Below are 23,950 nucleotides of genomic sequence, written 5' to 3'. Positions count from 1 at the left end.
TGATTTGGCTAAGATCTTCTCCAAACTAAACCCCAATGGACACCCTTAAACGAATATACAAACGCTACAGAGGGCCGGGGAGGTTCAGAAAAAAGAAAAGAAAGAAAGAGATATGAGTGGGAGCAGAGTATTCTGCAAATCTTCACTCATCCTCCCTTCCATCGCTTCCACCGAACTCGTCAGGTTCAATACTCCTCGAAAACCCAATTCCACTACGAAGTTTCTTCGAATGGCAACCGAAGCATCTCCACTCAACAACAATGATATCAGCAACAGAGATGCTTCTGTAGCTGCAGCTTCTGCAAATGGAGACGCAGCTTCCACCTCTTCTTCTTCCAAGAAAGAATGCTCCACCTCCTCCGCTTCTTCTGCTATCGATTTTCTCACTCTCTGCCACCGTCTCAAGGTATTATGGGTCGAAAGCTGGAGCTTTTATTGGGTTTTCATTCAATTGCTTTGCTTTCTTTGCGAATTTGAGGAACGCAAAAATGGAAAAGTGCACGGGAAGCATTTTTTTGGTTCTTGATTAATTGAATTTGGATTTGATCAGACAACAAAGAGAGCTGGATGGGTTCGTAGGGGCATTAAGGATCCCGAATCCATAGCCGATCACATGTACCGAATGGGCGTCATGGCTCTCATCGCTTCAGATATTCCTGGCATCGACCGGGACAGGTTCGGGATTTTGTCTGTTAATTTTTGGATTTTGGATTGAATTGTTTCCTTTTATCTGCCTTATTTCTAGAAATGTAGAATGCCTGGTTTATTTATTTATTTTTTTGATCAGTGAATGCCTGGTTGTTGTTTCTTGCAGATGTTTCAAAATGGCAATTGTACATGATATCGCCGAAGGTGAGAAGCTGCATCTTTTTTATTTTATAACTCAAATTTCTTTTTTTGGTAATAAAAAATATTTTATCCCAACTGCTAAGCTCTGTAACTTTACTTGGGCCGGGTCTTTCCATTGTTTAAACTAAAATTCGTTCCAAATATTTCTGACCATGGAATGTTGGTTATATTATTCTAATTTGGTCAAGATATCAGCACCCAGATTATGTCTAAATATGTTAAAATTACTAGCTTTAACATCCTTTTGATACAACCATACAGGGAAAAATATCTAGAGGTAAAGTTTGGTGGTGCCAGTGTTTTAAAAGCACAAGGCATAGGAAAAGTGCAAGGGGCTTTTTGCATGTGAAGTGTGCACCTTTTTGAAGCAAGATGCAAAATTTAAAAAGAATTTAAAATTAAGTTAAAAATAATATTAAATTTTAGAAAAAAATGCAAACTTGAATTTTAAAAGAAACTAGATGTTTTAAAAAGCGTATGAACTCAAATTATAATATATAAATATAATGTATAAAACATATTCAAACTGTAAATGTAGAAATAAAGTCAAACTAAAACGTATTCAAGAACTCAATTCAAGTATGCGAAACTTTTAACCTATTTATTTCTGTCCTAATTGTATTCATTCAGGTAGCTACTGTGATGTTAAACATCTTGCATTTGTAATTTTATGAGACTGATCCTCCCCGCCTTTAATCCATCTCCTTGAGGCAAGTCCATACGAGGGTTCTTAATTTTTGGCCCATATATAAAGAAATTAGTTTTGTAATTTTAGGATTATGAATCAAATGTAATTTGATAAAGAATGTTTTGTATTAAGAAGGATAAGAGAACAACAATAGAAAGGGGGGGGGGTGTTGTTTGTTGGGAACCACTTAGCTGAAAAAGTGAACAACTAGGTTGAAACACCTAGGTCCACTAGATGCACACCTTTCAAAGGGACTGTGCTTGGGCTTAGGCAAGACAAATACCTTGGAATATGCCTTGCTTGTGGGCCTGGGCATGTCTTTTAAACCACTGAGTGGTGCCAAGTGGATTCTCTAGTTATTAACATAGTCAGGTGGTGTGTTTTGATTCATTCTCGACTTTGAGTTATTGGATTCCTCTTTGGTCAGTAAAGGAGGGGCCTTGCATGCCCCAAGGCTCTTAGGTTCTATTGGAGGACCTTTTGGATATCTTTATGAACCTTCTAGTCCTCCAAAACTAGTCAACCATGTGGAGCACATCATGGTGGTCTTGATAGATGGCCTAATGAATCCATTACCCCCAAAGAGTCTTCTCAAAGAGAGGCTATTAGATGCCAATATCTGCATTGCATCCTAACTTTGACTGGTAAATATTTGTTTTTTCTTTTCTATTATTTTGATAAGTAAAAATGAATTTTTATTAATAAATGTGCAGTCAGTACAAGCATCCCTAGGAGAGGCACAAGATGTGACCTCTATTCATATTCAGCTCATTTGCAATATGAACTCCTTGCAGAACTGCACACATTTCAGCTCTAGTAGAGTCTCCCACTCCCACTAGTCCTAAGAAAAGAACAAGGACATGTCCTTCGTTATCCCTTATAACCCCTCAACTCCTGAAGAGCCTGGATTACCTTGGCTGCTCATATCAAAATTCAGTTTTATAGACCCTTCTAAAGGGGGCTTCCAAATTGTGTTTGTTTTTTCCTTTCTAGAGGAACTTCTTGCCACCTCAATCCAATTCCTCCAAAGGTCATTAAAAGAGAATAGTGAGAACAAATTTTTTAGCCAATGGATTTCCCTCATCAATATACATTCTTTTACCGATTCCTAGCTTCTTTCCTTTTCTAGGAAGATTCTTGCATTCCTTTCTTCCCATATAGTCCAGATTAAAGCTGCTCTTATGCATCTGTACACGGTTCTTCCCCTTTTCTTTAGCCACAAAAAGGTAGAAGGATCAAAGAGGAAATTCACCTCCATTGAAAAGAAAACAATCATTCCCAAATATTTGTAATAAATGAACAAGAGATTAACAACGCTCTCTGTTGGATTTGCAAAGAATACACCAATTTGGAGATAAGCATAGGAAAGGTCTTCTTTTTTGCTAGGTGTCCAAGGTATTAGCCCGTTGCAGGAAAACCCAAGAAAACAGATTCGAAATGACACTCCAATGAAAATAAAACAGAGATAAAGAGAAAGCAAGCACAGAGAACACACAAATTTACGTGGTTCGGCTTATAGCCTACCTCCACGGGCGAAGGAGGAATAGAAATCCACTATGTAGTAGGTAATGGAGAAGAAATACAGAGTTGTGCTCTCACATTAAACCCTAAGCCCCAAATACACCCAATGTCTCACTCATCTCTCACAAGACTCAGACCTCTGTATACAAGAGAAGAAACCCCCAAAATACATGACTCTTTGTATTCAGTTCGGACCTATAAGATGAATATGGGTCGGGTCCATACTACCGTGGGGGGCTGCGCCCCCGCACCCCCAATGGTGATTTGTTGTGGGCTACAGGCCCTACACATCCACCACAAACCACTATGAAATTTTGCCTTTGGGTTTTTCTCAAATTAATTCAGAGTGGATTCATGAAGCAGGTCGCTACAAAGAATTCAAGGCACAAACATAACATAGCTTTTCCATTACACTTCCCAACAAAAGGCACTTACTTTGTGGGGGGGGTCACATTAGACTTCAGTAGAATGGAAAACCTAGGGGGAGTCTGACTGGCAAAGAGACTGAAAAGAGGAGGCACAAGAGAAGGCACTCTTAGGATATGGAACCCAAATTCTTCTATCTTGTTTAGGAGGGTCCAAGTAGACCTTATTAAGTAATTGCAAAAGGTTAGCCATAGCCCACTGAGTCATCATCCCTTAACCTTCTACGAAAACCAAAACTCCAACTTTGACCTAAAGGAAGAATAGGAGGTGTAATGAAGTTTGAAATAGACACCTTTTTAAACATAGAGATAGGAAACAAGGAGTGAAACATGTCCTTGAGAGGAGAATTACCAAGCCACAAGCCTCCCCAAAACCATATAGAGTCCCCAGAACAAACTTCATACCTTATTAAATAAAACCTACATTGTCACTTTCTAATATGCCATGAATACTTTAAATAACCTCATGCCACAATCTCTCCCTCTTTTTTTGGTATCTATTTCATTATAAGATAAAAGGAAAGAAGTACATACGAGGATGTACAAGAGGAGGGGTTTTACAACAAAAATAGATAAGCCCAATCAATACTGTGGAAAACTATTTGCACTATACAAAACATTCCTCTCTTAACCGGATTTAGCTAAAATGTTAGCTCTTTGATTAAGCTCTTTAGGGATCCATCTAACGTGGCAGCCAAGAAAAGATGCAATCTTTCTAATTTCAAGAAGAAAATGAACTAGATGCCAACGACCTGTATCTGAGTTGGTGGCCTAGCCAATCATGATCCTGGAGTCACCCTCAACAAGCATAGAAATTAATTGCAAGAACTTGGCTATTCTGAGGCCCATGAGGGATTTTACTTCAGCTTCTGATGCATCCATACTGCTGGGTTGCTGAAAGCCCATATGGATGGCCTGGGGGAGCATATATTTCGATTGAGCCACCATAGGGAATGGGTTTAGGATCTCAAAAAGGTTTCTGTTAAGGTTGCTAAGAATATAACCTAAAAAGAGATTACCATTGAGCATTCACGAGTTTCACTAGAAATAAGATGTGCCTTTTAATGTTTTCCACTGAGGTGCTGTTTGCTCTTGTCTTCAAGAACCCTTTTGTTCCTCTCTTCCTAGATTCCCCACATGACAGCATGGCTTTCATAAAGAAACTACCTCTCTTCCCCGGCATGCTTCCCTTCCATTGCTGGTAGAAGTCACATATGCTGTTGGAGGGACCTGGTAGAAACTGCCATTCCAACAGATATCAAGAAAGAACTGCCAAATATTCCTTGTCACCTTGCAGTTTATGAGCAGATGGCTAATGGGTTCTCCCTGATGGAGGCAAACAGGAGCAAATGTGAGGAGAGATATACAGCTTCTGTTTCCTTCTTTTCTGTAACAGGTCATAGGTGTTGATGTGCTCATGAGCAACCTTCCAAATAAAGGAGACTTTGGGGAAATCAAGGGGAGCCAAACCTTTCTTTCTGGGAAAAGGGAGGGAGCGGGGCTAGTAGGCAAGCGGAGGAAGGACTTGGTGAAGACTGACTCCATTTGGGGTGAGGTGCCAAATGACTTTGTTTGGGACTGAGGGGGAGAGGAAAACTTCTTCTGAGGAAAATAATGAGGTGGCATCCAAGATTTTCTGTTCGTTGAGGCTTGTACGAAAGTTAAAATTATAAGTGAGACCATTTACATCACAGGATAGGCCTGAGGAAACCAGGGCCATTGCCAAGGGATTGGTGGCCCAACAAAGATCCATCCAGAACTTAATGAGATTGCCATCCCCTAAACTGAAACTGATGAAGTTTGAGAATAGAGGCAAGGATTGGGTAATACCTTTCCAAGGGTGATTGGCCCAATGATGGATTAACTAAGAGCTATCCCTGCCTAAAGTGCCTTCACCAATGATGCTGCTGATTATAGATGCCTAGAGAGAATTAGGGTCCTTCATTCTCCATTGCCACTTCTTGAGCAAGGCTAGATTCCTTTCCTTTATGTGACCAAGCCCAAAACCTTTCTTTGGCTTACGAACCAGCTTCCAGTTGACCAAGTGATCTTTTTCTTTCCTTCTCTACACCATGCCACAAGAAGCCCCTTTGAGGTTTCTTTCCAAATAGTTTCTCACCTTAGCGTACACTTTGAACACCAAGAGGAAGTAAATGTGGAGATTGGAAAGGGTTGCCCTGATCAAGGTGAGTCTGCCCTCTTTAGAAATATTATTTTTCTTTCAAGTATCCAATCTCCTTTTGCATTTTTCAGTTATAGGGTCCTAGAAGCTAGAGTTCTTAAGATTGCCCCCAAGGACATTCCCAAATACGTAATTGGCCAGTGCTCAATACAACCCAAAATATCTTTTTAGTCATTCAAAAACTATGCTATATTCTTCACAATCTCTCCCTCTCCAAAGACCACTTTAACATCCATTTCCCTAGTAGAGCTATGTTCTTTCTTATTCACACTTCCGATACCCAACCCTCCCTCTTCCTTACTTCTGCAACTTTTCCCATTTTTCCAAGTGATCTCTTCTTCTCTCTCCCGACTCCCAAAGAAAACCCCTCATAATTTTTTCTTTCTTGCATCCCTACAAGGTATTCTAATTTCTAAATGCTTTTTTTGTTCTTATGAGTAGTGCTTTGGTAATTGCATGGCACTTATCATACTTGTAGCAATTGAAGCAGTAAAACAAATATCCAAGTATATTTATAATATGATATAAATGTTTTCTTTTTTATTGGTTATGATTTTTAGTTCTTATAGGAGTTTATTTACATGTGCTAATTTTCCCTTATTTCTATTCATAAAAAAAATCCCTTATTCCTGTATGGTTTGTGCATATCTGCAACCTCTCTCATAAATTGAACAAGCATGATCCAAACAAATCTCTCTCATAATGACCATATTCTACTCCTTGCTAGGCATCTTCTTGTATTTTCCATAGAGACTGTATTGTACGTTTTTTTGGCTTCTGTATCATGTGCCCTGAAGCATTGTTTTAATTCGTGAATTATGTTATTTCCTCTGCCTTCTTAATTGCTTCTATAGCCATTGTTGGAGATATCACTCCTTCAGATGGAGTACCAAAGCTAGAAAAAAGTCGAATGGAACAGGAAGCACTTGATCACATGTGCAAACTACTTGGCGGGTCAAGAGGTATTGTTTTTCTTTTAGTTGTAGTCAGTACTGTAGAATGTTCTGTGAAGGGTCAAGAGGTATTCTTGTAGGGACAAATAATTTATACCTCTGCTTGTTTTCTATCTTAGAAAATGATAGTCTGACAAGATAAGTAATTTTGATTTTAGAATCTTTTACTGTTCTAAATGTGGAAATTTGAAGAATAGAGAACTCTATTATAATATATTGTTATGGATCTGAACATGCAGTTACTAGGGAATTATATAGTCTTTTCACTAATTGAAATATAGTAGGAGTTTGGTTTTAATAAAATCTTGAACCTTTACAGCAAATGAAATAAGGGAGTTGTGGATGGAATATGAGGAGAATTCTTCTCCAGAAGCTAAGATTGTCAAGGACTTTGACAAGGTATTGTAACTTTCATCTTCCTATTTCTGTGTACCTTTGAAATTCTTTATACTTTATACTACAAAACAATTGTCACTGTTATGTTCCTTGAGTGATTTCTCTACAATATTGTCACCAACTTGTGTTATAATACTATCTCCTGTACTCCACATAGTGCTGGTAGTTTTTATTGGGGAATATGTCGATTTTGGTAAAATTTCATATCGCTACTCATAGAAGTAGAGATGGAAATATGTTGTTGAAGCTATCTCTTGTACTCCACATAATGTTCATTGGGGAATATGTCAATTCCAGTAAAATTTTGTGTCGGTGCCCATAGAAATAGAAATATGTCGTGAAAGTATTAGACAAATTAGTGACATTTTACACCATGCTTTTGAGTCTCCTTCAACAACCAATTTGCTACCATTTAGTTCCTTAGCCCTTTTTGCACCCTCTAAGACTGCCTAGATTTCAGCTCAGAGCGAGTCCTCTTCTATTGGCCCTACAAACAAAGCAGTTACCACACTATCCTCATTCCTGAAAACTCCTCCAATCCTTGAAGGCCCAGGGTTACCTTCACTATTGCTGTCAAAGTTCAGTTTAGTGAAACCTGAGGCTGGAGACTACAATGGATGGGAAATAGCTCTACTAGGAGTTGAGTCTGCCACTTCCTTTTAGTTATTCAGCAAGGCAAAAGTAAAAAAAAAAAGGCTAAGGTCTTCACCCAGTGAACCACTCTAGCAATGATTACCTCTATAATTATGATATGACCCAGAAATTTGACATGCAGTTCACAGACTTACAGCAGCGTTCACACACTCGAACATCAACAAAAGAAACTAGTATTCATTCAACAGAAAACATTAACAGTTGGTCGGTTCTTCGAGAGACCGCCGGCTCTCCCAAACACTCACAATATTCTTTACTCAAAGAAAGCATACCACCCCCATCCCCCAAAGCCCGTTCTTATACTCTACTGATAGCATAACTGACTCCCTCTATAAATGCCCAGCTGGCCTAGTTATAAATGCCCAAAAACTCTTCTTATTCATAACTGACATAGCTATAAATGCCCCAAGACTCTCCTTATTCCCTCCAGCTATAATTGCCCTCATGTGATTAATTGTTCAATTATTTCCCCCCCTTAGCCTATTGTTGACCTTTCCTCTTCCTGGCATTAATTGGGGCCTATCATTACCCGCCGCCCAAAGTCTAACCTTGTCCTCAAGGTTAAAATGAGGAAACTGGTCTCGAAGTAAGTCAAAAAGCTCCCAAGAATCTTCAAAATCAGGCAGGCCCAGCCAATGAATAAGAACTCTCAAACCAGTAGCTCCAGGCATAGTGGATGGACGCACACCGCATACTGATATGTCCCTGCACAGGCCAAGCAGCAGCATCGCCCAATGCACAGATGGTGTGTCTGCTTTGTCACCTCTTGAAGCATGTCTATTTCCTCCAGCTTCGTGTTTCCAACCTTCAGCCTCTCCATGATCATCCACAGCCATCCTGTCCCCTCCCTGCATAGTGTGCACTGCCCACAACTTTCATGCTTATAGAAATAAGAGAGCCTAGCAATTGCATCCACAATATCGGTTGACTTTTCCATCACAATTACAGCAGCTGTCCCTAAACTCGTTTGGACAGCCTTGAGTGCATCATAATCCATCAACACATCATCACATATGTGCTTTGCAATCAGTGGAACAGAAGAACCCCCTGGTATCACTGTAAGCAAATTATCCCATCCACCTCTAACTCCTCCATCGTGCCTCTCTATCAGCTCCTTCAATGGAATACTCATCTCCCCTTCAACTGTACAAGGCTTATTCACGTGGCCTGAGACACAGAATAGCTTTGTCCCAGAATTGTTCTTCCTGTCAAAACTAGCAAACCATTCAGGACCACGCCTTAAAATGGTGGGGGAAACAGCCACAGTTTCAACATTTGTAACAGTTGTTGGACATCCATATAGCCCTGCATTAGCTGGAAAAGGAGGCTTCAACCTTGGTTTTCCTTGTTTTCCTTCAAGGCTTTCCAACAATGTCGTCTCTTCTCCACAAATGTAAGCATGAGCTCCATAGTGGATATGAACATCAAAATTATATCCCTTAACAATAGAAGACTGATGTAACGAGAAGAGCTACTCCTGTAAATCACCCTCCTGAGTCGATCGAAAACTTTCAAGGAGAAGCTCTTTGAATTCTGTCCAACCACGAAAAGGTCGCCGACCAACTTCCCGATAATACCACGCCAATGCATCGCCCTCTAAACAGACAACTGCAGCTCGCAAACGCTCTGCCGGAAGCAATCCATTAATCTCAAAATAGCGTTCCACATGAAAAAGCCAGCCGTCTGGATTTTCCCCATAAAAAATAGGTAGCTCTAACTTCCAAGGAAGTGAGTCAGGAGTATGTTTTAGCACCGGCATCGAGGAAGACGTCGGAAATGCCGCACTCTTCCCTTTGTCAGCCGCACGACTCGATGCGACTAAAGGAGGAGCAATGTCAGTCGTGGACAAAGGAGCTGAATAGGCCTGTTGCTGAAGCAACAGATCAAAACGTCTTACCAAGTCTTGAACACCTCCTTCTAGGGATGTGATCTTCGAAAGTCCAGTTGTTATCTCATCACGTAAGCCATCCACTTTAGAATGCAGAGAAGTCAAGCGTTCTTCGAAACCCTCCACCTGCGATGCCACTTCCTTAACTGTCACCATGGCCAAGGAAAGACGAGCTCTGATACCACTGATATGTCCCAGAAATGTTACACGCAGTTCACAGACTCACAGCAGAATCCAAACCACTAGTACTTCAACAGGGAACTGATATTCATCCAGAGGAAAAGAGGATCACTTACAGTAGGTTGGTTCTTCGAGAGACCGCTGGCTCTCCCAAGCACTCTCAGAGTTCTGTACTCAGCAAAAGTCTGCCTTACCCCATCCTCCAAAGCCCCTTCTTATACACATCTTATTAGCAAAACTGCCTTCCATAATAAATGCCCAGCTGGCCGAAATATAAATGCCCCACTCTTCTTATTCCCACTAACAAGCTAAAAATGCTAAATGCCCTATACTCTTCTTATTCTCAACTGACAAGCTATAAATGCCATAAAAACTCTCCTTATTCCCTCCAGCCATAAATTCCCCCATGTTCAATTAATTCCCCCCCTTGGCCGCCAGCTGACCTTTCCCCTTCCTGGTGTATGTAAAATTAATTGGGGGCCAATCAAATTACCTCCATACTCCTCTCCTTTTCAGGAAAAGATCTTTGGTTCTGTTCCTCCCAACATGTCCAGAAAATCACAGCATTTTGTACATCTCCATAGTAACCTTCCCCTCTTCTTTGTCCAACTACCAATTTGAGAGATAAAGAGACTGTGCATGTTAGATGGAGGAGTCCACTTGCAACCAAACAAAGAGAGAAACCAATCCCAAATAGAGGAAACAAAGGGGCATGAGATTAATAAGTGGTAGCAAGATTCACCATTATCCTTACAAAGCAAGCACCAGTGAGGAGATAAGCACCAATAAGGCTCTTTTCTTTGAATTAGATTAGAAGTGTTAATTCTTTCCAAGAAGACTTCCCAATTGAAAGCCCCAATCCTTGGTGGAACCGGTTTACCCCAAACATCCTTAATAGGAAAAGGTTGCCCATGACTATTTTGAAGGTTGAGCTAAAGCTTTGAAAAAATATGCACAAATGAAAGTACCAGAAGGGGAAAGGGTCCAAATTCAGGAGTCCAAATTAGAGGGATCCAACACAACCTTTTGTAAAATTTGAAGTGTAGATGACGTGGGCTCCCGTTGGCGGATGGTTGAGTCTCTGAAGGTCCGGAGAAGGCAACGGGAAAGAGAGAGGACGCGGGGAAGAGAGAAGAAGAGAGGGGAGAAGGGAGAATCCCCTTTTGAGAAACCCTAGGTCCAGATTCTCTCTTCTTGTCTATTTTTTAGGGAAGAGTTATTCCCTTTTATATAGAGAGAACCCTAAGGTTACAAGGAGAAGGATCTAAAAGGAGACCTTTCCTATTAGGAAGGGGGATCTTTCCTTTATGTTTGACTATTAAGGGAGCATTATTGGGGTTTTGCCACGTGTCCAGCGAGATCCTTCGAAGATAGGGTTTCCTTTCCCTTAAGGATTCTCTACGCATGCTACTTCTTTTTGTGGCCCTTTCATACTAACGTAGCGCGGTGATGTCGTTATTTGCATCGCTTGCCTTTACTAGGCCCACAAGGCGTCCCGTCACGCGCGTAATTTAAAGACGCACATGTTTCTGATATTTATTCCCAATCATCGCAAATTCACGCGTGTCTAAGATTCATCGCAGATCCGTGTAGGCCAAAGCTCATCGTAACCTGTTTCGGGTATGAGTTCATCGTAGATTTGCGTTGAGTTATGAACTCATTGCAAACATGCGATGGGTTATGGATTCATTGCAGACATCGATGTAGTGTTGGTTTGATACCCTCTGTACTCTGATGGTCTTAGTGACTACTATGTACCTACATGAAGTAGAGCTAAGGTGTTGTCAAGGTCCAAGGCTCATTATCAAATCAGATTTGTGGAGGTCTTTGTGGAGTTTGCTGAGGATCATTTCATTAGTCCAGAGATAAATTCTACCTTTCTAGCCCTGAGCTCTTGATACCTAAAAAGGGAGATTCCATCAAACCTAGAGATTTTAGGCCCATTGGTGTGACGAGCATCTACAAAATTGCAGCCAAGTGTTGTCTTTGAGGTTAAGAGCAACCCTTTCAAACTTAATAAATCAATTGAAGGGGCTTTCATCCAAGGAAGACAAATTATTGACCAAATCCTAATAGCTAATGAGACTATGGAGGACTTAAAGAGAAGGGGAGAGAAAGGATTTGTGTAAATTGGATTTGGAAAAAAAAAAACTTATGACATGGTTGATTGGTTTTTCCTACTAGAAACCTTGAGGAATTATGGCTTTGGAGAGAGGTGGTGTAGTTGGATCAAAGGTTGTTCGAAAACTTGACATTATTTGGTTCTAGTTAATGTTGTGGTTAAAGGCTTCTTTCCTACTAGACAAGGGGACCCCCTATCCCCTTCCTTTTTACCTTGATAGAGCATATGTTTAGTAGACTTATGAGAGAGCTGATAGGCTGGATCTAATACGAGGATGGAGCATAGGAAGAGAGAGTACAGTTGTAACCCATTTGTAATTCGCGGATGATACGACCATTTTTTTGTGAGACAGGGGATACACAAAAGGCAAGAAAATTGAAATGGGTGATAAAGTTGTTTGAACTTGTTTTAAGCTGAAGATCAACTTTGAGAAGAGTTTGTTGTGGGGCTAAACTTGGCAGCTTGGAAGAGTGATGTGTCTCTCGGGGGTCGTTTCACTTTGATAAAAGCTACCTTAGCGAACCTTCCAATATACTTCCTCTTTGTCTTTAGGATGCCACAACGAAAGGTGTTGAAAGTAGAAATGATCATGAGGAACTTCTTGTGGGAGCCTAATGAAGATAGAAAGGATCATTTGGTTAGATGGGAACTAGTGTGTAAAAGGAAGGAGTAGGTAGAGTTGGGCTTAGGTAACATGGGGAAGAAGAATACAACTTTGTTGGACAAATGGCTATGAAGGTGGCCATTGGAAAGGGATAGGCTTTGGCATGATGTTGTGGAGAGTATTCATGGAGATGTAGGTAATGGTTGGGATGCTGGTGTATCTTGGCGGGCTACCTTAAACTCTCTGCGGAAGGCTATACATAGCATTCTTCCCCAGTTCCTTAGCCTAGTAAGGCGTGATGTGCTCTAGAGACAAGGTTCTGTTTGGGAGGATGTTTGGATCGATAACTCTACCCTCAAGGATCTTTATCCTTCTTTGTTTTTCGTTACTCTTCTTAAAAATGAACCTATTTGGAGATTTGTGAACTCTACTCATTCTTCTATTTTTAGTTGGAATTTGGGTTTTAGGAGACTTGAGAAATTTTGAACTCCAACGTGTCTTCTTAAATTCTCGACCCAATTTGCTTTGGCCCTTCTAGACCTGGTGCATGGGAACCAACTCTTTTGGGCTATGTTGTAACTTTGAGGGGGCGTTCTTTTTTTGGATTTTGAGAGGGGGGAAAGTTGGTCAATGGGATTTTGATTCCCATTGACTAAGAAACCCATATTCTTCTTTTTCAGATTTATGTGGGGACTAGGGAATGTTTATTTTCTTGGGTATCACTTACGTGGGTAAGTGATACCCGGGAAACTTGTCAACACTTGAATGGAATAAAAATACCCTTTCAATAATGGATTTTTATGGATAAAATGGTAATTGCCTTATTTACATGGAAAATAAAAGAATATAGGTAAATGCACTTACCCGGGTAAGTCTTTCCCAGGAAACACTTACCCGGGTAAGTAACTTACTGGAAAGCGAACAGGGCCTGAGGGTTTTCTTGAGGTAGCATCTCGCACCTCTTGAGGGAAGCATTATCTATGTACTCCTTCATTGATCTTTATTAATTAATAAAATCATTTTACTTAACAAAAAAGGCAACTTCCCAATCCAAGTATGTTCCCAAAATTTTATCATATTCCTAGAACACATTTTTTTTTTTTTTGGAAAAGGTAAAGTAATATTTATTGATAAGGAATTACACACAAGAGGCTGAGATCAGTCCCAGAACAGGCTGACTGATCAAACCAGCAAATACACTAACCAACAAGAGCTAGAAAAAAATACATCAGACACATTACAGTTTCTAAAATCTGCAGCCACAGACAACCAAGATATCAGCTTGCCCATTGACTTCTGAATTAACTCTTTCGAACTTAGAAACTTATTGCTGAAAATCTTCCTATTCCTCTCGGTCCAGATGGACCAAATTACAGCAACTGGAACCATCTTCCAAACAGTCTTCTTTTTCTTGCTCAAACCCATAAGCTGCCAGCAACACAACAGCTCTTTAACCAACCTTGGCATCACCCAACAAACCTTCAAAGAGCTGAGGAAATGGTTCCACAACTGAGCAGAATACGGACAATGGATACACAAATGATCAGTAGATTCAGCAATACTCCCACATAGACTGCAAGACAAGTCCGAAACCTGAATTCCCCTTCTCACAAGGTTCTCCTTAGAAAGACATTTATTAAGAGCCATAGTCCAAACTAGAAAGTTGGTTTTTGTTGGGCTGTTGGGATTCCACACTTGCCGATCTGGGAAATCAGGAACATCCCTCCTACCGAGATTAGCAGCCAAAGATTTAACAAAAAACACCCCATCAGAGTTCCACTTCCAATTCCACTTATCCTCCGAGCTGTAATCCGACTCTTGGTTTTGAAGACAGGTCAACAGATTCACAACCTCTTCCACCTCCCAATCAAAAAGATTCCTTCGAAATGAGGGAGTCCAAAGAACTGAACCACCAGAAATACTATAACACTCTACAACTGAGGCCTCTTGATCCGAAGCACACTGGAAGAGGAGGGGGAAGGACTTAGCAAGAGGTTCGTCTGAGCACCAAGGGTCCTTCCAGAACTTGGTCCTATTACCATTACCAACCCTAACTGAGACCCCCTCAGCCAGAGCTGAAAAGTTATTCATTATCCCTTTCGACAGAGAGTTACCCCAGTTGGGAGGAGGGTCCCTAGTTCTCCAATTGCCCCAATTCACACTATATTTGCTGGCAATGAGAGATCTCCACCATGCATCATTTTCTACAATAAATCTCCAAATCCACTTATAGAGGAGAGCAGAATTAAAAGACTTAAGCTTCCTTACACCTAACCCCGGTTAAGACTGCTGGAACAGACCAACAAAAAGCAGTTAATCGGTTTTACAAGAGGAGGTCACGTCAACACAACTAACCATCCACTTGCAACAACTGTAACAGAAATACAATCAAGATTGTAAAACAGTATAAGTAGTAGAGCAGAAAAGGGAATAAGACATTGATTCTTTCAGCATTAAACTCTCTCTCTCTCTCTCTCTCTCTCTTTTTCCAAGAACTCAAGAGGTTGGCCCCTCGAAAAGCCCTAAGTTAGGTAGGTTCCTAACAATTTGGTATTAGAGTCAGCATGACCAACACAAAAAACTCGTCAGTAGACACCCGAGTGGATCAGGTGGAGGTAGAGATCCATTGAATGTCTTTAGATCTCAAAGAAATGAAGGAAGGTTTCATTGCTCTCCTCCTTTGACTGGAGCAACGGGCAACGAACAATGACAGAGGAAGCCAAGAAGAGCGCAACAATGAAAACAACTGCAGAACAAGGGTGGCAACGAGAATAGCCAAAATCGATTTCCCCATCTTCTCAAGCGGCGACCCAACTCCCTGGATTCTCAGAGCCGAACGGTATTTCGATTACCATGAAACACCTGGGCAAGATAGGGTAGCTCTGGCTTTTGCGCATCTTGAAGGGGAAGCTATCCTCTGGTTTCAATGGTACCGAAGGGGGCACCCTCGGCAAACTTGGGCAGACTTCACAGACGCCATGACTGTCCGTTTTGGATCATCTGGGTTCGAAGATCTTGATGAAAATTTGGCAAAGCTGCGGCAGGTGGGATCAGTAAAGGATTACCAGATGGAGTTCGAAAGGCTGGCCATGAGAGTCCAAGGGTGGACGGAGAAGGCGTTGGTGGGAAGCTTCGTTGGCGGCTTAAAAGAAGAACTGCGACTGGAAGTGAAAGCGATGCAGCCCACTTCGGTCATCAATGCGGCAATGCTAGCAAGATTGTATGAGGATAAGTTCAGTCGAGCAAGAAAGGTGCAACGACCATGGGGTCCAAGAGCAAGAAAGGAGCAAGAAAGGACGACAACACCAAACAAGGAGGAAGGAGTACTGGGCCCAGGCCCACTAGTTCCTTTCAAACGGCTGACCTGGGCAGAGATGCAAGCCCGCAGAGACAAAGGTCTCTGTTACAACTGCGAAGAGAAATTTGGGCCGGGCCATCGCTGCAAGAAACAACAAGCATTTCTCCTCCAAACAGATGCCGAACAGGAAGACGACCTCACCGGTTGCGGAGAATCTAACCTAGGGTGGGAAATACAATCCAATGGCACGCCTGAAATATCTCTACAAGCCTTTACGGGACTTGCGTCCCCTCAAACAATGAGAGTTGCAGGGCTAATCCTAGGACGCCAAGTGTCAATCCTCATAGACAGTGGCAGCTCCCTTAACTTCATAACTCAAGTCTTGGTGGATAAAATGGGACTTCCGATTCAACCAACAACGGCCTTTACGGTTCATGTGGCCAACGGTAATAGCCTATCCTGCAATAGCATTTGCATGGGCCTACCACTAAAGGTTCAGGGTCATCAGTTTGCGGTAGACCTATATCCTCTCCATCTCAGTGAAGCGGATGTGGTGTTAGGCATTCAATTCTTAAGACAGCTAGGACCCGTGGTCTGTGACTGGGCCCGTCTCACCATGGACTTCACATCAGGGAACTCTACAGTCCATCTACAAGGGAAAACATGCAAGGATCCAAGGCCCATCAGTCTTGTAACACTAACAAAGCAAAGAGGAGATCCAGATCAGCCCATATTCATGCACATGGGCTCAAATTGGACCAGCCCATCTTTAGCTAACAGCAGCCCAGATGGGCCTAGAGACTTCCAAAGCCGCCTACAATAACTCCTTCAGCACTATGGCAGCGTGTTCAAAGAACCCCAAGAACTGCCACCATGCCGAGAGCATGACCACCGCATCCCCCTCATGCCGGGATCAGCCCCGACCAATGTAAGACCCTACCGATGGGACGTGGCGGTTTTGTATTGATTACAGAGCCCTTAACAGCATCACCATTAAAGACCGATTCCCGATACCAGTCATTGATGAGCCGCTTGATGAACTCAGTCAAGCCACCATATTCTCAAATCTAGATTTACGAGCTAGGTATCATCAAATAAGGGTACATAGGGAGGATGTTCACAAAACGACTTTCAGGACACATGATGGCCACTATGAGTTCCTGGTCATGCCATTTGGGCTGACCAATGCTCCAACCACATTTCAAGCATTAATGAATGACATATTCCGGCCATATTTACGTAAGTTCATCCTTGTTTTCTTTGATGACATATTGGTCTATAGCCCCAATTGGGAGGAACATCTGAATCATCTACAGGTCACCCTTGCAACACTTGAGGCCCACCAGCTGTTCGCTAAAGAGTCCAAGTGCTCCTTTGGACAAAACCAAGTTCACTACTTGGGACATGTTGTAGAGAAGGGGACTGTAGCGGTTGACCCAGATAAAATCTCCAGTATAATGGGCTGGCCGCAACCCAAATGTGTGAAAGAATTGAGGGCCTTCTTGGGCCTGTCGGGGTACTACCGCCGCTTCATCAAAAACTACAACCTAATAGCTACCCCACTAACCCAATTGCTGAAACAAGACGCTTTTAATTGGTCAACCCAGGCCCAATAAGCTTTTGAGCAATTGAGACAGGCAGTTGCGAGCCCTCCAACATTAGCACTGCCCGATTTCACAAAAGACTTCATCATTGAGTGTGATGCCTCCAGTCAAGGTGTTGGGGCTGTTCTCATGCAAGAGGGGCGACCACTAGCCTTTTTCAGCAAGGCCTTAACATCACAAAAGTGGGCCAAATCAGTTTATGAACGAGAATTAATAGCAATGGTCTTAGTAGTCCAACATTGGCAATCCTACTTGATCGGTAGACAGTTCATAATTCGGACCGACCATCAAAGTCTGAAGTTCTTATTGGATCAATCGGTTCTATCCCCAGAACAACAATGCTGGATATCCAAGCTACTGGGGTACGACTAAAGAATTGAATACAAAGCAGGGGCTGCTAACCGGGTGCCGGACACCCTCTCACGGTACCCACAATCATTTCAGTTACTAGTATCTTCCCCAACTTCTCCACTCCTGGATCTACTGCGAAAAGAAGCCCAATCCCATAAGGAGTTACAACAGTTGAAGGCCCAAGTATTGGAAAATCCCTCACTGCACCCCGGGTACACCATTAAGAATGATCTACTCTTCTTCAAAGGATGCCTGGAAATTCTGGCAGCTTCTGCTCATCTCAGGAAGCTCCTGGAATTATTCCATGCCTCACCCATAGGTGGCCACTCCGGCATCCTACGAACACAAAAGCGCATCGCCACACAATTCCATTGGAAAGGCATGCGTACATCTATCCAGAACTTCATAGCCGGGTGTGCAGTATGCCAACAAAACAAGTCGGCCACTACAACACCAGCAGGCCTCTTGCAACCACTCCCAATACCAACCCAAGTCTGGGATGATATATCAATGAATTTCATCATGGGATTGCTCGTTTCTGCCAACAGAACAGTTATCCTTGTGGTAGTGGATAGATTGACGAAATACAGTCATTTCTTACCTCTATCACACCCATTTACAGCAGCCACAGTTGCTGAATTGTTCCTCCGGGAAATTGTTCGCCTACACGGGCTCCCCAGCTCAATTGTGTCAGGCAGGGACCCTATCTTTATGAGCCATTTTTGGGCTGAGCTTTTCTGCCTACACGGGATTAAACTGTTTAAGTCAACTAGCTACCACCCCCAACCTGATGGACAGACAGAGGCGGTTAACAAGAGTCTCGAAACATATCTGAGATGCTTCGCGGGAGATCGACCAAGACAATGGGTGAACTGGATCCACTGGGCCGAATGGTGGTATAACACCACTTTCCATAGCGTCGCGGGGATGACACCCTTCAGAGCTTTATATGCTCAGGACCCTCCCCCTCTACTTCCTTATGAAAAAGGAACCCCCACAGTAGCGGCCGTTGAAGAACAACTAACGCAATGAGATGAGGTGCTAAGGGAACTGAGACATCATCTCTTACAGCCACAGCAATGGATGAAGCACACCTATGATAAACACCACAAGAATGTCCAATATGAAGTAGGTGATTGGGTGTTTCTCAAATTACAACCTTTCAGACAGATTTCAGTTGCAAGTCGACAGTGGAACAAACTCAGCCTGCATTATTTTGGCCCATTTAAAATCCTGGAGAGAATAGGATCAGTGGCCTACAAGCTGGACCTTCCGGCAACATCAAAACTGCACCCTGTATTCCATATCTCCTTACTGAAGAAGGGGCCGAAGTCAGGAGTCATTACAAGTGCGACCCTTCCCACATTTTCAGAAGAAGGAGAAGTGCAGACTGAGCCAGCCCAGATCATTGATTTCAGATGGGTGCGCCGGAGTGGCAGAGTCATACCAGAGGCATTAGTTGTTTGGTCTAACCTCCCCGAAGAGGATGCAACCTGGGAATCCTACTTAGATCTGCAATCAAATTTTCCCACATTAGACCTCGAGGGCAAGGTCGCTCTAAATGAAGGGGGGATTGTTAAGACTGCTGGAACAGACCAACAGAAAACAGTTAATCAGTTTTACAAGAGGAGGCCACGTCAGTACAACTAACCATCCACTTGCAACAACTGTAATAGAAAGACAATCAAGATTGTAAAACAGTATAAGTAGTAGAGCAGAAAAGGGAATAAGACATTGATTCTTTCAGCATTAAACTCTCTCTCTCTCTCTCTCTCTCTCTCTCTCTCTCTCTCTCTCCCTCTCTTTTTCCAAGAATTCAGGAGGTTGGGCCCTTGAAGAGCCCTGAGTTAGGCAGGTTCCTAACAACCCCCCTTCAATTTTGGGGAGACAAACTTGCTCCCAGTTCACCAGGTGCACCTTTTTCTCCTCCTCCCAGCCTCTCCAAAGAAAACTCCTCTAAAGCTTTTCAATCTGATTTGCAACCTTGTTAGGAATAAAGAATAGAGACAGAAAGTAGGTAGGTAAATTGGAGAGAGTACTCTTAATCAAAGTCACCCTACCCCGAAAGAAAGATATTTTGCCTTCCAAGAGGCCAACTTCCTTTCCAATCTCTCAATAACTGGGTCCCAGATTGCAGAGGAACCGCCACTCACCCCCAGCGGGAGTCCCAAATATTTGACTGGAAGGGACTCAATCTGACAAGCCAAAATACTAGCACACTCTGCTAAATTGGAAACATGGCCAACTCACTATCTTCATATCTAACCTACAGCTACTCTTTTCCCCCAATTACAGTCCCTTTCTGACTTCCTCTCCTTATTCCTTTTGTTTCGCTAAACTCCCTATCACCGACCACATCCAGTCTAAGTCTCTCAGCCACTTTTCTCTTCCTCACCTTCCCTTCTTCCTCCTTTTTTCTTTCTTTAAAAAGCTTTCAAATCATTTGGATCCTTTAACTTACACCCAAGTTTTCCCATAAACTCTGCTACTGAGTCTTCTCTAAACATCACACTTGCAGACACTTCCTCATCCACTTGATCCTTTCTTGAGTCAGTTGCAGATTCCCCCAATTGACTCTCCAGCTCATTAGAATTTTCTTTCTCTGTCTCCTCCAAATACTGCTCAATTAACTCCCAGATTCTTTTCCCCCTTTCATCCTTGGCTAAGGATCCAATACTAAACCCTCTGATATCCTTCTCAACACGAGGCTGGCAGCTTTAGACCAAGCTGGGGACCTGGAGCACAAGCTGCTGGCAAGTCAGTGTCAAAAACTGAAAGCACACGCTTACCTGAGAGTGGCAAGGGAGAGGGAACTGTATCCTTTTCCTATAACTTGGGCTGGGGATTACTGGCTTCTATAGAATGAGATTGCTGCTGGCAGTTCCCTGTCAAAGGAACAACTTGTGAACCACCTCCAGAGCTCTGTGGCTTATTTCCTTCCAGTGTTTTCTTGTTCAGCCATTTATGGTACTTTGCACCTGCCTTATGGACACCCTGCTCATGATTTCTATTAGGCAATGACTCTTCTTTTCTAAGTTTGACATTTGGTCTAACTCCCAACATCCAGAGCGTTCTCAGGATCTTTTAAATCTCTCACTACTGTTGTTTGACATTGAATAGGGGAGATTTCCATTGCCCTTTCCTCTTCGGTGAAGAATGCCAAAATATCAAGGTTGCCTTCCAAATATTTGAACCCTTCACTTTGCCCCAGGCTGCCAATTGACAAGTCTGTATCCGAATCAGAGTCTTCTTCCTCGAGAGATCAAAATCAATCCACCCTCCATTCACCATCTCTTTCTCCTCCGATCTGTCCCTAGTGGACCTCAGGTTTGGGTGATCTTCTGCTGCCGTGCCCGGGTCCTTCACTTTTTGTTTTTCTCTTGGTATCCATTGTTGACCAAGCTTTGGACCGGACTTGGCATCAGAGTGTGCTGTAGCAGCTGAAAGGGAAGAAGATAGAACAACATTGTCGTGCCCTAACAGTCTCTTGACCCCAAAGCTCACGTGACCATTTAAGTCATCAATGAAATGATGCATATCTTTCATATTTTGACAGTCAACAATCTACAGAAGACATCATGATTTTTTTTTCTTTTTTGGTATTTAAGACATTGTGATTGAATTCCTACTTCAGAAGGAAGTGAAATGCTGCTTATAGTTTTGCCTTTTTATTTTATTATTCAGTTCTGTTTAAAGAATGTATTCAGAAATAGCTTTCTTTATTTTCCTGGGTATCCCTTTAAATAAGGTGATAATTATAAATTCTTTGATCCTATCAGGTGGAGATGATACTTCAAGCCTTGGAATATGAAAAAGGTATAGCTTTATTACATCTATGTTGACTTTTTGAAGAACATACATAATTTGTAGATACATATTAGAACCTTGGAAAATGTAATCAAGAATTGTTCCCTCTCTCTCTGTCTGTCACATTTTTTTCCCTTTTTAATTGTGATTTTTTTCCAAACAAAGGAAAACTAAAAATTTTTCACAGACCATAACTTTAGACATTTATTTATTCAATAAAAGGGACCCTTTTCCTGTTGTCTTCTTGTAATTGATTTAGCCAGTTGGGATGTCAAAGAGGGTATTGGCCTATGCAAAAGACCTAAGTCTACACATTACTGAACATAATTTTTGTTTACATGTTCATGTGAGAGGTAAGATAAAAACGGCATCCAAAGAATCAATTGAAATAGGTATACTTACATAGAATATGCTTGGAGGCTTTGCACATATCTGGAATGACAAAGAAGGGGAAATTATGCTGGTCCTCAATTCCTTTGGTTATTTTGTGGGCAGTTTGGGCTGAAAGGAACAGCAGGACTTTTGATCAGAAAGCCTCCTCAGAAGCTGAGGTCATTAACAGGGCTATAGAGCTTCTTAGGAGCTGGTTGTCCATACACAGGTTTTAAAGAGGATACAACTGATTGTACTTATTTGAGGGTGGCCTTTTTTTGAGGTCCTCTTGTTGCAGTTTTTGTACAGTTTCTCGTTGTACTAAGGACCGGTTGATCAATACAACTATACTCTACCTTTTCTCAAAAAAAAAAAAAAAAGCTTTCTAAGTAAATCTTTCTAGTCTGAAATTAAATGCAAAAACCAGAGCTTTTCATCAAACAAATTAGTCTGCATATATCTATCTATATGTTTGCACCTGTGAGTGTAAGGAGATATTGACTACCATTGAAATTAATGAATAGGGAAGTAGCATCTTACTTTTAGCTGTAAGTGATCTCAAAACTGACATTATTTTTTCCTATGTACAGAGCAAGGGGCCGATTTGGATGAGTTTTTCCAGTCAACTGCTGGTAATAATCTTATGTTGTTTCCATAATTAGCTAGTTTATGAGGAATTAGAGTTATTTTAAGTTCATGATAGCAAGGCAGCGAGTAAATCTAATCCAAAATATTCAGGGGAAAAATAGGTTTTGATAATAACTGTTGGATTTTGTGATATATGATATTAAGGCATTTAACATTTGCTATAAGGAATACTTGCTTCCATTAGACATGGAAATTTGTAAACATTTGCATGCTTCCTAGATTTGGATAAACTCCCTCCCCTCCCACCCCTTTGAAACAGAGGGGTTGTCTAGGGTGAAAGATGTTGATGTTTCATATAGTAGTTAGTGATTTCTTAATTGCTTTGTTGATTGGCACTTTATTAGAGAGAGAGAGAGTGACTACTAGAGAAGTTTGTTTGGCATTTGTTGCTTCAGACAGATATGCCGGTTGTTCTCAAAAAAGGGTGATACCCGGTTTGAGGGGGAGTGATGACAGTTTCTATAGTTACAATTTGTAGTCTTTTTTCTTAATTCTTTTATTGCTGTACTGGCTGCAGGTAAGTTCCAGACTGATGTGGGGAGAGCTTGGGCTTCAGAGATAGCATCTAGAAGGAAAGGGGAATTCTAGATAGAATGTAATCCAGAATCTGATGCTTCATGACAAATATTCATTTTCCTCGTGGAATTGCTCCCACTGTTGGTGGTTTACATGTTAAACTCAATGCCTTGCAATTCTTTGAAATATTAAGATATTACTATGCCCTAACGAGCTATTTTATTGAGGTGGCGATGCTGTGCACATCCAACTTTTTAGTTGAGGTGGCAATTCTGTATATCCAGCAACTTTGGGCTCTTCACAACATGATAATTTTGAAATCCACTCAGGGCCATGAAGTTACCTGAGACTAATATCTTCACACTGAATACTAGTTGACAGATCACTTCAACTAGGTTTTGAGCTTTGCTTGCTATACCATTATGTCTCTTCTCTTTTAGGTGGTTTTTCCCCCTTCGTGGCTTTCTAAAAGTTCATCTCAATCCCCACCGCAAATATGATCAACTGTGAAAGAAAGAAAAATGGAAAAAGAAAAAGATATTCTCATTGTCATTTCCTAAACAAGCATTTGGAAAGTAAATGAATCATTCACCATTAACATATAAATTGACCCGGTTGTCAACCAAGAAATCTTAAATCCAAATCACAATATACTTTGGATGTGCATGGGTGGTGGCAAATGAGTAGGGCTGTTCATGAGTCCAAACCAATCAAATCCAACCCAAACCAGTGGGTTTTGGTTTATGAATTTGAACAACCTGACTGGTCGGACTGGTTATTGTTTTTAAACTTCAAAACCAAAATTGAACTGAACTGAACCGACTTTGCTTATTTTTAATAGCTTAATTTAGGTTAATAGTTTTAGCTGTTTAGGGTGATAGGGCTGTAAAAA

The 23,950-nt window shown here is 41.6% G+C and overlaps 1 protein-coding gene across 1 annotated transcript; it reads left to right on the top strand.

Annotated features, from left to right (window-relative positions):
• LOC148869836 (uncharacterized) lies at positions 1-23,268 on the top strand. The gene is made up of 8 exons (XM_088968905.1): positions 1-406; positions 551-675; positions 815-852; positions 6,520-6,627; positions 6,938-7,017; positions 21,495-21,531; positions 22,485-22,526; positions 23,060-23,268. The coding sequence occupies exons 1-8, from the start codon at positions 113-115 to the stop codon at positions 23,128-23,130; spliced, it is 795 nt and encodes a 264-aa protein (XP_088825031.1). The 5' UTR covers positions 1-112; the 3' UTR covers positions 23,131-23,268.
• The last annotated feature ends 682 nt before the right edge of the window (positions 23,269-23,950 follow it).

Source organism: Nelumbo lutea, chromosome 2, assembly GCF_056320005.1.
Source record: "Nelumbo lutea isolate HS-2025 chromosome 2, American lotus-T2T, whole genome shotgun sequence".
Lineage (NCBI taxonomy): Eukaryota > Viridiplantae > Streptophyta > Magnoliopsida > Proteales > Nelumbonaceae > Nelumbo > Nelumbo lutea.
This window is presented reverse-complemented; position numbering and strand designations above follow the sequence as displayed.